A 13,530-nucleotide genomic window follows, 5' to 3' on the forward strand; every position below is an offset into this window, starting at 1 on the left:
GGAGGAGGAGGAGGAGGAGGAGGAGGTTTTCCTTACAGCGGTCTTAGCGCTGGAGGATTCAATGTGTGTTTTCATTTTGTTAAACAGTTTATACATTAGAAAGTCTGGCTGCGATTTGCTATTTATTTTAAGTTATAAAATATTTTCCTACTAGGGAGATCTAGGCGATTAAGCCGGTTCTGCACATGTAAAAATAAGCCCCTTCTTATGAAGAAAAAAAATTGTTGTATTGGAATTTTTTTAATGGGTCACAGACACTTGTCCATTCTAAATAGTACATTTTGATCTTGTCGGTTAACAGTCAGTTAACGAGTGTCAGCTATTGGTCAGAAAAGTTTTTTTTAAATGAGCCTCCCCACATCATATCCTCTATGATCATGTGTCGGTGTGTTTGTCTGACAGAAACTCAACATTGACTTTCATCTAGTTTTAAGCCACATACACTTTTTACACCTTGGTGGTTTTCAGCTCTATATTTGAAGCAGATGAAGGATTTTAGTCATCGGACGTCTGGATCTTAATTAAGCAGAGAAAAAAGCTGAATAAATGTTAGACAGCTCAGCTCCCAGCTGCTGGGGACGTCCTGTTCTGTGTCTGCCGAACAAAGTCGAACTGCTTTATTCATTTACCGGTTTTAATCCCCCTCCATTTGGTGTGGTCCTAAGTTATTAAAGAAACAAAGGTAAGCAGTCTCAGTTTCCAGCTACTCTGAGACGTCATGTGTTTGCCGAAAATCATAAGTGAATTACTGATTATTTGCGAATTTCATTCATTCATTTCCTTCATTCAGCTAGCTACAGAAAAAGACAGGAAGGTCAGGAAGGGAGAGGGAATACCATGCGGGCCATGGGTCAGACTGAAACCTCGGCTGCTGCCACATTATCCCATTATTGGTGTGTAGTAACAAATCAAACCAAAACTATCTGCATGACCCACCCAGTTCTCCTTCTGAGGCAGCTCGCATGGGAGTGATAGGTGGATGGTCTCCAGCATCAGTTCCTTTCCTGGGTCGGTTTAATCCAGTTAAAAGCAGAGCCTTCACCTGATGGAGAGGTGAAACATCCTTTCAGAAACTTACTTTTATGGGTATCAACATTCAGGCATTAAATTCTAATTTCCTGAAAGCAGCGTTGACCTTGCACCTCGGGGGTGCCAGAGACCACACAAAAAGCACACATTATGTTCCTTTATATCAAGTGTAGAGCAGACAACGTAAATGTCATGTAAATCAAATGATGATTATCACTCAAGGGACACTTCCTGTTTTCAGTAGGTGGCGCTGTGACTATGACTTCATATTAGCATGCAGATGTCTTCAGTGTGAGACTATCATCAAACATGTGAAATTTGGGGCAGATTGAAGAATGTTTATTTGAGCTATAGCAACTTCCTGTTTCCATGGTCAGGCCCTTCAACAAAAAGACACAGTTTTCACATTCAGGCATCTTTGAAGTTTTAAGCATATTTTGACCAACTTTGAGGTGGGTGTGGTCATACTGTTAAGAGAAGTACATCAAAGTGCAAGTTGGGATTAGGGTAGGGGTACCCAATCTTTTTTGTAGGTCTTGGCATATTCCAGCTGCCTACCAAATTTCATATATGTAGGTGAAACACAGTGTGAGTAGTGCCTCTTTGAAAATTTCTAGGGGGACTATCCAGTGATTTTTCCACACCCATGGGCAATATGTACATTTTCACCAGGCATGACGAGTGTGCAAAGTTTGACTTTTTGAGCATGTTTAGGCACTCAAAAAGGCCATTTATTTTAGGGAAGAAAAATTTCTGACTAATGAATTACAATAGGGACTGTTGGGTGTAGACTATGGGTGCAAGAGGATTTTTTTGTAAGTTTTCGCTTGCTCCATGTCCCTACTGATTTTCTTGCATGTAGGTTAAACTGTGAGGATGGGAATGACTCTTTTGAAATTTTCTACGTGGCGCTATCAAGCCATTTTGCTATACCCATGTGCAAGACCCATAAAATATCAGAATTTTTTTTCAATATGATAAAGCCACCAAATTTCTTTACAGACGGAAGAAAAACAAACACTACAGTTACAATAGCACCGTTTGGTGCTCTGGCCCCAATAAACTCAACCGTTTCAATGGGGTTGAGGTCGGGATAATATCTGTTGGTGCATACATATGCATATGCATACACAGCTGGCCTTGAAGTGGCTCTTACCTCTTCTGCCCATATTATATTGTTGGTCTGCTGCTTCAGTGTTCCTTTAAGGTCAAAGTTCTCTGGGTAGTGGGTTGTCTCAGTACGTGGGTAGCTGATGTAGCCCTGTGTGTACAGGCGCTCTGCAATCTGCATGGTATGCTGGGGTCCCATGCCTAAGAAATAAAAAAAACATTTGAATCTTTTCTTTTCTCCTTACACCCTCACAAAACTAGGAGTTGTACATCTTATTTCTTGATCTCAGTGTGAAAGAGGGTGATGGCTGGTCAGTATACTGGACTACATTAGGACAAGTTTTATCATACAAAAGTTGGGCTGCATCTTTCCAAATTTTAGCTAATTAATGCTTTGGCAAAACCTACTCTATATAACAACCTCAAGATATCTACCAAGTTTTATAATGATCAAACAAATGATCGATAAGTTATGGCAAATATTAGCTAAGCCCCGCCCTTCGCAAGGATATTTTGGTTGATGGCGGCCATGCTTTTTGACCAATCTTGCTCAATTGTGATAGAAATTTCCCCCCAGTCCCCCAAGACTGTAAGCCAAATTTGGTGTTGCTAAACTGAAAATTCATAAAGTTCTATTAATTTTACTGTTTTGCAAATTATGCAAATTAGAAAAAAAAATCAATCCAGGCGCACCTTAATGGTCCAAGGGCCTTTTTTATAGAGCACATTGAGCTGGACTTGTGCGTAATTTTTCAAGTCAATCAGACAAATGGTGAAAGGGGCATGGCCTTTTGAAAATGACTTTTTCGAGGCTTAATTACAGGACCACCATGTGGCTCATACTTCTTGGGCAAGTAGCGCACATCATTTCCAGTTATTTGGCCAAGTTTCGTGGTTCGTGTTTCTCGTTCATTCCAGTTTTACCCTTTAAGGGTCAAATCCCTAATGATTGAAACCATATATCCAGACTAGAGCTGAAGATCTTTCGTTGTAAATGCTGATCATTGCCAAGCTCCAACTGTGAGGATTTGCTTCATTTGTCTGTGTAGTAAGTTGAATATTTTTCCATTTTGAACTGTTGGCTGGGAAAACAAGTTATTTGATGCCATCCCCCTGGAAAATTGTGATGTTCAGATTTTCTAGTTGCAGCCCTAATCCAAGTGATGCTGAACATCAGCACTGAACAACACTGACCAACAGACTATTACATGTATACACATATTCTCAAATTCCAGAATATTCACAAATGACAAGTGATGAAGTCATGTTTATGTTGATGTAAATTTACCTAAAGCAGAGCTGGCCACTCTCAACATCTCCACTGTGTTCAAGGCCTGGGGCCTCTGCTTGGTCTTCTCTTTCTTACTCACTGACTCCACCTGTATTGAGTGAGGTATTATACAGCTTATATCATATATATTATATACACTTAAATTACACACTTATCGAGCTCTTTTGGTTGGTTGTAGATGTTATTGCGTCCGTCACAAACTCCACAACGATCATTATTCCCTTGTGATTGAGTTGTATCTTTTAAGTAATTCAGCATCGTGTAAGGTTTCCAGAACACTGTGATGTGGAATGACAGCTGCCCTTTAAGATTCTTTGTGATTTGGTCATAGTGGGTTAGGAGTCCTCTCCACTACTTTTAACTTCTCCCAGACTTAGTTGCTGCTTTTAGCGCTAAGTGTTTTTATGAATTACCTAAAATTAGGACTGACACTGCCATTACTGCCAGAGTTTCTCCTAAATCTGCAAGTTAGGAGCTACTTTTAGCCTTAAGATGCTCTGTGAATACGGGCCCAGGGGTCTAGTCATCAACATTAGGTGGCCAGTTGGTTTGGTTATAACTTGTTATAGGAATCTTCATAATCTCAAATAATGAAATAATTATCAGCCTCAGAAATGTAGCCAGTCAGGCTGTATATTCCCATATTTCAACCTACTGTAAAATCTAATGCAAAAACATTGTTATTTAATAATCATTATATTTAAAAAGTAGATATATTGATACCATTCTACTATAATTGACATACAGTACATGTTACTAATAATGACCACAGTTAGCGCAGAGTGTACTTGACATAGTTAAGTTTTTAATCTTACCTGGGCCTCCCTGGATGTCTTGGCCAGGTTGACAAACATCTGACCCACCTCTCTGTCGAAGACCCTCACCCTGTTCCAGTCCAGTGTCAGTGGGCTGTCCTTTCCTTTGAACACCTGACAAAACAGGTCTGTCAGTATCATACAGAGGGAACAGATGGTTGATATGGTGTCAGGCGGAGTCGGGGATTTACCTTCGCTTGGATGATCCAGTAAGTCTCTGGTTTGAAGGACTGGATTTTGTCATGGCGTTCCACACAGAAGCCTAGTGTGGGGGTCTGGCATGGTCCAAATGAGATCAAGGAGGAGTCTAGATTGCCGTATTTGCCCTGAAAATACTTTGTCTGGAACCTGAAAAATATTTGACCCATAAAGGTCAGGCTTTCATGTTTAGATGACACTATTACCTTAGAAGAGCTCTAATCAAACTTCATTCATCAACAAAGCTTTTTAGTTACAGACCATGATGATAATTACAATGTCCTAGATGGGAATCTGGCCCCTGACCTTTGTTGTTATCTCTATATGCCTCTTAGAATTTCCTTTGTCGTATTTCTACTTTGAACTATTTAGTCAAAAATGGCAAAAACCTTATGAAAACTAAAAGAACATAAGTGTTCTATACGTATTCAACAACATTTGGGCCCCACAGTTGGCTCAAAGGAAGCAGGTCAATGGATTTTAGTTATAAATTTGTCAAAATTCTGAGAATGATATACATTATCTTTTATCTTTTAATTCAGAATAATTGCCATGCATAAAATTTCTTGTGTGCTGTGACGAGTCCGCTACAGGACTCAAGGTGTCTATGTGTGGCAAGGCCAGTGTGTGGCTGTTGAAAGCAGTGTACCGGGTGAATGCACAACCGATGCGCAGATCCAGCTCCTGTCGTGCGTCCACTGACAGTGCTTCATTGCAGTTGGGCTCTCCCAGGCAGTTCATGGCATTCCAGATGTCAGTGTCAGTAATGGAGCTGAATTTGGCACGGTAAACACTCCGCTCCCTCACACTCCCCTTGTTCATCACTGGCTGGATGGCATCCAATACCTTGGAGGTAAGAGAAATAGTAACTGAGCAGTAGAAAAGATCAAAAGATAAAGAACTGTGTTTGCAGGCACAGTAACGACTTTACATATGATTTTAGTCACCTCAAAGAGTAAGGTCACATTCAATTTTGGAATGAGGCAGAACACAGCTGATCTAGCTCCTATGGCTTGGAAGGTCCATTATCTTGAATCTCATGCCTGACTACACCCAACTTTTTTATATGAACAATGGGTCATAAGACTCGGTGCAGACCATAATCACTTCTGTGAAGCGTCTAAAGAAATGATTACCACTCTGCAGTGAAATTATTTCATATCCGCGCTAATATAAGACAAATAATAAATATAATATAAACTTGGGTTTAAAAAATGTGGGATGTATGTTTGCATGTTCATGCATTAGAACAGCTGTTTGAATCCTTATCAGTGTTAGTTCAGTTCACACAGATAAGTTCACGTGAAATTAACTAGTTCAAGCTCATTCTGTTTTTAATGAGCTGCTCTCTTTCTGCACAAACTCACCCACCTATCTCCAGCGCCCAGTCAACTTGCAATTTCCCATAATAAATAGATTATTGTTCACTGCTATATACTCACAGTCAGCTTTGTTTTAATTAAACAATCAAATCCCCCTGGTCGCACCATTTATTTAACACTGCTTTATTCAGTGTTTTTAATGAGTATAATCACCGGGTCTATTTGATTTCCTAATATCATGCTATTTCATGATGTCACCCAATGTCTTTTGTAATTGTTTTGATTGAGAGACCCCTAGCAGCAGAAGTTACATACTGTGCGTTTAATCTGAAAAAGAAAGGATAGCATAGCTGTGGTAATCTCGGCTAATATACAACCGCAGGTTTCAAGACAAACAGAATAAATTTGATACTTGTATTAAAATGCAATCTGTATCTGTGTTCGTTAACTATTGAAGGAAAAACGCACATTAATGCAGGTGTAAATGCACAACGCAACCAAATCCAATCAGATCAGCGAGACTATATTTGGGTTGGTCAGGCTCACATTGCGATTGGATCTCGACAGGTGTAAATGCAGTCTGTAAAGCGAGAGCACATTGTTCACCTGGAATGCAGCATGTTCGCTGCCAAGTCATCCGCTTAATTAAACTAATTTCCATATTGAGATCCAATCACAATCGAGATAAGAATGCACTTTAACAACAGGCATAAATGCAAAGATCCACGGATTGGATGTCATTATCAAGATATAGATCACATGTACATGGGGCCTGAATTACCTCAAAACAGATGTTCTCGCCTTCTTTATCACAGTCCAACCATAAAACCACGTAGTCACAGCCTCGTGCTTCCACCTGACATGAAACCAAAAACAGCAGCAAAGACACAAGGGATGATACACTGACCTCCAGATGGTCACACAGAACGCAGTAAGCATCATTGTCTTGTGAGAACCAATTACTGGGTCAACCCTAAAACCTACCTGGAGGAACTTGACCATGTTGAGTTTGGGGTTGGCTTCCTTCTTTTCTGTGGGCGCTTTGCTGAAGAGTTCTGCAGGGTCCACCTTGTCCCAGTTGTTGTATTTCCCTTGAAAAATAAGGACCAAGCTGTTAAACGTTTTTAGTAAGAAATTCCAAGAATCCAAATCATGAGTTTGGACGCTTAAGAGGTTGAAAGGCATATCAAAGTGTAAATCTAGTTTACAGTTAGACATATAATTAATACGTTGAGAGAGACTCCTTCACTTTTTGCAAAATTGTGTTGTAGATTTAATTGTAAATTGATAAAATTACCATTTTGTCCATCAAGCTTTACTTATTGAGAAAGTGAAAACATTTATTTAAAATCAGAAACTGAAAACTTGTGAAATGGAAGATGTTTGGATCCACCAGGACTCTTCCTTAAGTTATCTTAAAGCCATCTGGCCAAACTGAATAAGTGGGCAAGTAGCCCCACAGTCACTCTAACAGAGCTTCCAAAGTCTTCTGCCGAGATGGAGAACCTGCTGAAAGGATGACCATCTCAGCAGCTTCCCATTAATCTGGCCTTTATGTTAGAGAGACAGAAGCCATGATGAGAAAGCCATTCTTCTGCAGCACTTCATCTAATCAATTCACGTCACATGCGGATCTGCCTTTTTCTTTTAGTTTCTCACAAACAAAAACCAGTGTGGTCAGACTAAACCATCAGGACGGCGTAATGTAATGTCAGAGAATTACTTTGTCTCTGCTATTTCAATGTCCACACAAAAAGGAAACGAAAACAAAAAGTCAATTTGTGATAACATTACTTAAGAAGGAATACAACTATTAACACTTTTTGATTCAAAGTAAATGCTTACCAACACAATCAAATGCATTTATTGTGAAGCAAAATCAACAGTAGCTCAAAAAGCAACTTAACTCTCTTGCTGAAAACCAAGTGTTTCACTTCCCTCTCTGGTTAAGCTTCTCAAGCCTTTCACTTCTGACTGGGTGTTGTCAGAGATGTGCTTTTTGCCACTTGTAACCTAACCAAACAATGAAGTCACAGTGATGTCACAATTAGAATAGAAAACTGTATGCAGATCAGTTACATCTGCAGATTGGAAAGCGAACCTTATGCTAATTTGCACTTCACTACAGTGACCCAGTAAGCCCTGTGTGCTGTATCTTAATCCAGTTCAACACAAACACAAACATCGTGTACACAGAACTGCTGCCTGTGTCAGGACTGGTTTCACTGGTCAGTCACAATATGTAACTGATCGCAAATCCAATCTAACTCTGTGAAACACTGTTCCATTATAATAGCAATACGCAAAGGAGCAAGTGCGCCTTGCTTTTAAAGGGAATGGGAGATGGCACTGTGATTGGTTTATTGCATGTAAGGTCCAAAACACTCCTGTGAATAATTAAGAGATTAACAACACAATAGCAAAAAAGACTTTGACACACCCTAAATGCACTTGAACCACGCACTTCAGACCAAGAGTTTTGAGTCGTTAAAATAGAGGTGGACAAAAATGTGAAACAATTTTAAGTAAAGAGAAACTTTAATCCTTAAGAGGATGATACTCACCAATGAAATCCAGACTCATGACATGTCCACAAACAGAAGTCATTTTAAAGCGTACAGATTGGCCCTGGAAGCTGCCTGAGTATTCGTGCACCGAGCATGCTCCATTGAGCCCTTTGCGACTTGCACAGGTTCCTAAAAGCCAAGGAGAACAAATGATGTGTAATCAGTCAATGCTGTCATTTAAAGTCATTCACAGGCCACGAGGACATTCAGAACACTTCAATGCCCCGGTTTTTAATAAGCTTAAACAAAATACATTGACTTAAACATAAGTGACCAATAGCAGAGACATTTAATATTGTTAAAGATCCAACTTGATCCTGCTAAGAAGTATTACATGTGTATCTTTTTCCTCTGTGATAAACATAAGTGATAAGCTCCACTGTCATCCAAAAACTATTAAAAACATATCAATGAGCCACACAAGTTCTTTCAGGAAATTACTCAGGCCTGAGTAAAGGCCAATTAAACAGCCCTGTAGTTGTTGCTCAGTTATTGCAGCACAGCAGCTCAGACAGCTGTTAGTGAGTTTGATTTAAAAGAGTGATGGAAGATATACAAGTTGAAACAGAGTGATTCTACCTACCTAGGGGGGGGTCGCCCAAGTAGAGCCTACGTATGGAAAAGCTAAAAATCTGCCAAGTGTGCCTGCATGACTCTAATGTTATTATGACACTAGATATTAACCCTGGGTAACAGATGTGCTGCTCAGATGGGAAGCAGTGCCACAGTTGAGTTTAAGTCCATGTTGTGTGGAATAATGTTTCAGCATGTTGCTGGTGTTTCTACCCGTACTTCAAATCGCCATTTTTCAGACATTACAAATAGCACTGTCGTCATCTTTTTGTGAAATAAAGCCACGCTCTGGACTGTTTCTTCCTCTACACCATGACTGATGTGACTGGTTGAGAGTGTATTTAACAGACACCATACCATCCAATCTATAGTCCCCTTCACCTTGCTTACACTTTGCACTGCTTGACCTATTCCTTCATGAACCACAATAATTGGTGCGCCTGGAGACGCCCAGTCTGTGCGCCCAAAACCTACCACTGTGTACTTATTGTTGCACTTGCACGACTAAAGTAGAGCGTACTGTGTTTGCTGAGAGTAAAGACCAGACGGAACTGGTTGTTGAACTTTTTAAAACGTACTCAAAAATGACATAAAATGGCATTGAGTCAGAAGCGGAGTTTGACAGGAGGTCAGAGCGGTGACACAAGACCACTGACAACCATGTCCTTTGAGGGTCCTCCCTTCATTACTCTGGCTCAATGCTATACACTGACGTCCTCCCTGAATAAAATTATTCTCTCAAGGTTGAATGCTAATGACAGGAACATGGACACAAACTACTGTCATGGCAACAGAGGACCCCGTTGACGTGGACAACCTAATCACCAATACCTCTACCAATACAGACATGTGCGCGCACACACATAGAACAGGCTATATAAATAGAGGCAGGTCCAGATACAGGTAGATCAACTCCAAGCCAAAGGACACACTGACGACCAAAGAAGGAAAAAAAACAAACAAAAAACACGAAACAAAAAAAAAAACACAGCAACCATCAACATCCTCAAGACAAAAAGACCAATTTCCAGTCATCAGCTTCAACCATGGAACAGCTGCAGGTAAGACTCCTGTCTTTACGATGATGCTGACGATAACCACATGGGTTACACTTGGTTGGCCTCTTAATGAGTAGATGACTGTAGAGTAGACAAGTTATGGTTTTTAAGGATGTTAGCTGGTATTGGCTCCTGTCCCCCGTGATATACGCGGATCACGAGGATGGACCTCTTCCGCCCCATCCATCCCCAGCCCCCAATCACTGCCTCTTCAATAACTAAATTAATAACTGTATACTACTTTAAAGTCACAGATGGAGATCGTTTTTAAAACCCAAGAAAAATCAAATGTGAGTATATGTTTTATATGTATATGCTTTGAGTTTTCTCAGGTGGAGAAACTCTGTGGCTGCTGGCTCATGGTCTGACCCTTTCTTAATGATTTCTTGTGATTATCATTCATTTGCAGATACTTCAACAGAGTGGTCGGATGCTTCAGCTCAATTTGTCGTTTCAGATTTGTTGCTAATGTGGTTGATGGTCTGACTCGTTTTGTCAGCCCTTGCACAAGTTGCATAAAAATGCAAAATGCAAAAGTTTTTCTATTGGAATCTGCACTGATTTGTTCATCAGTCCTTCTACTGATCATATGAACTGGCATCAGCAGTACCATTAGCTGTGTTGTTTGAATCACCAGCACTTAGACACCAGATCCATGCTGGGTACTGTTAATCCTTGAATCGTTGAGTGGGTAAAAGTAACTGTCAGCCAGTGTCTCTTCATCTTAACATGAAGACAAATACATCTGCAGGTAACTGACAGAGAGAAATCAGTCCACACTAACACGATCTTGGTTATTCTGTGTTTAGCTGCTACGTGTCTTTCTGCTGTGCCTCCTGGCCCTCCACCAATGTCCGGCCATACCACTGGGCAGCCAGTGCGTTGACGAATCCTTCTGTCCATACAGCCTGCAGGACTACTACAGCCAGTTGGTCAACCTGCCCAGCCGCATCAACGAGCGTAGCATCGCCACCTGGAGCTACGTGTGAGTATCCATGCCATGTATTATAACACAGATGAAATATGTGTTATGATACATTGGTCCATTCGGTCCATGTAGGAAATCTTACTCATGGCTTGATGTCATGTGGTTGTGACAATGCAGGACAGCTTAAACGTCCGCAAGAGTGCAAGGGTGCAGAATGCAGCTTTAATTTATTTATCTCATTGCTCATTACATAACCATATTTATTTAATTAGCTGGCAGATTTATTTACATCAATTTCAGATGAAACGGCATTCAACACAAAAAGTAAAGCCTGGACAGACAGGCAGTGATAGTGATAAACGTTACCAACAGCTACACACTCTCTCTGCACCTGGATAATGCTGCCACTGCCAAAGGACTGGGTGAGTGAAGTCTGACTTAGCTAGGCAGCATCTCTCCTCTTCTCCAGACCACTGCTGCCTAACCTCATCGTATTCTATGTTGTGATGAAATCTCTACTACTTGCCTACCAAGTCAACTCACTAAATGAACAAACCATTGAATGAAAGCTCTGTTTCTGATCTCCCCTGCTCCCCATCTCTCATCAGGGAGAACATTGACTTGAACCGGGTCCCTCAGGTCATCCATGAGGCCAGCTGTCACACCAGCCACTCCTGCAGGGGACTCGACAATGCTTTTGGTGTGGAGACCATCCCTGTATCCCTAAGGATGCCCGTCCTCAAGAAAAACCCCACCTGCTTCCCCACAGCCAGCTACTCTCTGGAGTTTGAACTCATCACCATAGCATGTATATGTGCCATCTCCAGGCACAGCTGAACAGGACAAACTGCTCTAACATCAGCTTAGTTCAGATAGAGCATGAGGTAAAGAACGATGGTAGTAGTTTCTGAGAAATAGTCCATTTCACTCACTGTTATTGTTTTCCAGTGGAACGTGAAGATGTCACCATTCAATACACAGTGCATGTAATTAAAGATATTTTACATTAACCGGTATCATTGTGTCCATATATAGTTTTCTGGCATCATGGTGGTCACGACCTTTATCCTGACAACACAGCAGTATTACTACTTAAATATTCTCCGATAGAACACACAACAGTGGTTTAAAAGAAGCTTCTACATTGTATGTATGTGAACACTGAGTAGAAGTAACTGGTGCAGATATAAAAGAAGGTCGGAGTTTATGTGTGTGATATTTTGAACGGAGTTTAGCGGACGTTCACACATAAGAAAGCAAGCGACGCATTGGGGTGAACTGTCCAAGATCATTATCGCTCAAACAGCTCTGCACTTGTAACTCGTGAAACTTCTGCGTTGTTTTATGAAGTTGACTGACACAATGCTGAAGTATGGCAGTAATGGCGGTACTGTATTCTAAGACAAAGTGAAATGATAAAAGTTACTGTCGCCTGTTCCTTTTAGCCTATGACTGTCCTTCGTGTTATATGAATGTCTCATTACATGGCTATAAAATCATACTCACCTTTAGAGAGGATTTTGGAAATCGACTGAGCCAGTGATGGTTTCTCTGCCACCATCAAAACGGTCCTCATTTTTAAGTGCTATCAGTTCCTCGTACTGTTAGTAGTGTTGGTGAGCTGCTGTTGTCTCAACTATCTCACACCGGATCAATAGGCGTCGGTAATAACAGCTTTACTACTGTAAATGTCAATTTTGCAAATAACTGCTTGCTAATAGTCAATTTTAAGACCCACACAAGCGGCCATAGCAGCCGGCTTCTTCTTCTTCTTCTTCGTCTTCTTGTCCGTCTTCTTCTAATGAATTTCCGGCAGGCTGTACACTGAAAAGCGTAATGCTGCCCCCCACAGACAAGGGATAGCTATTCATGGTCCGTTCACAAAGTATAATTCTTTTTCAGTTGTTCACGTTGTCTAATGAAACATTTAGGGGGTATTGTCTAATTTCATTGTCCGACTTGTACTAGTATGTTGACGTTTGTGAGCTCGCTCTTCATTAGCCAATGCTGCCTGAACGCTGTTAACGCTAAGTGTGCGCTATTGTCGCATTGGATGATGCGCCTAGAAAGCGATGTTTATCTCCATGTCGAAGGACCGCTCCGACAAGAAACCACGTTCAACTGCAAAGAAGCAAAACACGAGTAGATCCTTGTGTGGTTTTCCACCGCGGGAAACAGCTCTGGGTGAGTAGAGAGATGAGACTTTTCTGTTAGACTGGTGAGTAACATCTAATGTTGGTCTGTAGCTAAAAGTATCATTAGTGCAAATGACAAAACGTACCGACAAACACTTCAAGTGACATAAATGTATGATTGATGATGTTGACAGACGTTTAAGTGATTTAGTAGAATTCAGCCTGTTCCTGCAGCTGTTGTCCAGATAGATGCGTCACTAACTTTTTTTTTTACAATTAAAACAAAGAGACTGTTTGATCCAGAACCAGCGGGTTCAGGATCCACTGCCTAATACTGTATTTATTTTAGCATATTCATATCTATCTTTACTATTTATTATACAAACACAACAGACCTAACATGTTTGAATATAAAGAACTTGTATGATCTAAACTAATTGTCCTCTCACATGTGTGTCTGTATCAGGACCAGAAGTCCAGTCCAGTCCTCCCCAGTGTTGGACC

The 13,530-nt window shown here is 40.7% G+C and overlaps 2 protein-coding genes across 2 annotated transcripts in view; one reads left to right on the top strand and one right to left on the bottom strand.

Annotated features, from left to right (window-relative positions):
- Positions 1-12,675, bottom strand: part of top3b (DNA topoisomerase III beta) — a 26,094-nt gene extending 13,419 nt beyond the window's left edge. The window contains exons 1-10 of the mRNA XM_023397751.2: positions 12,398-12,675; positions 8,330-8,461; positions 6,750-6,856; positions 6,547-6,621; positions 5,093-5,289; positions 4,437-4,593; positions 4,246-4,359; positions 3,428-3,518; positions 2,186-2,340; positions 937-1,042 (exon numbers count right to left, since the gene is read on the bottom strand). Of these exons, the coding sequence (XP_023253519.1) occupies positions 937-1,042; positions 2,186-2,340; positions 3,428-3,518; positions 4,246-4,359; positions 4,437-4,593; positions 5,093-5,289; positions 6,547-6,621; positions 6,750-6,856; positions 8,330-8,461; positions 12,398-12,467 (1,204 nt within the window). The 5' untranslated portion in view covers positions 12,468-12,675. The remainder of the gene's footprint in view (positions 1-936; positions 1,043-2,185; positions 2,341-3,427; positions 3,519-4,245; positions 4,360-4,436; positions 4,594-5,092; positions 5,290-6,546; positions 6,622-6,749; positions 6,857-8,329; positions 8,462-12,397) is intronic.
- On the top strand, positions 9,859-11,871 carry LOC147817140 (uncharacterized). Its single transcript, XM_087171649.1, has 3 exons — positions 9,859-9,966; positions 10,773-10,948; positions 11,500-11,871. The coding sequence occupies exons 1-3, from the start codon at positions 9,952-9,954 to the stop codon at positions 11,726-11,728; spliced, it is 420 nt and encodes a 139-aa protein (XP_087027775.1). The 5' UTR covers positions 9,859-9,951; the 3' UTR covers positions 11,729-11,871.
- Positions 12,676-13,530: the final 855 nt, after the last annotated feature.

This window comes from Seriola lalandi, unplaced genomic scaffold (assembly GCF_002814215.2).
Source record: "Seriola lalandi dorsalis isolate HSWRI2012SDOR001 ecotype SW California unplaced genomic scaffold, Sedor1 jcf7180002054883, whole genome shotgun sequence".
In the NCBI taxonomy this organism is placed as follows: Eukaryota; Metazoa; Chordata; class Actinopteri; order Carangiformes; family Carangidae; genus Seriola; species Seriola lalandi.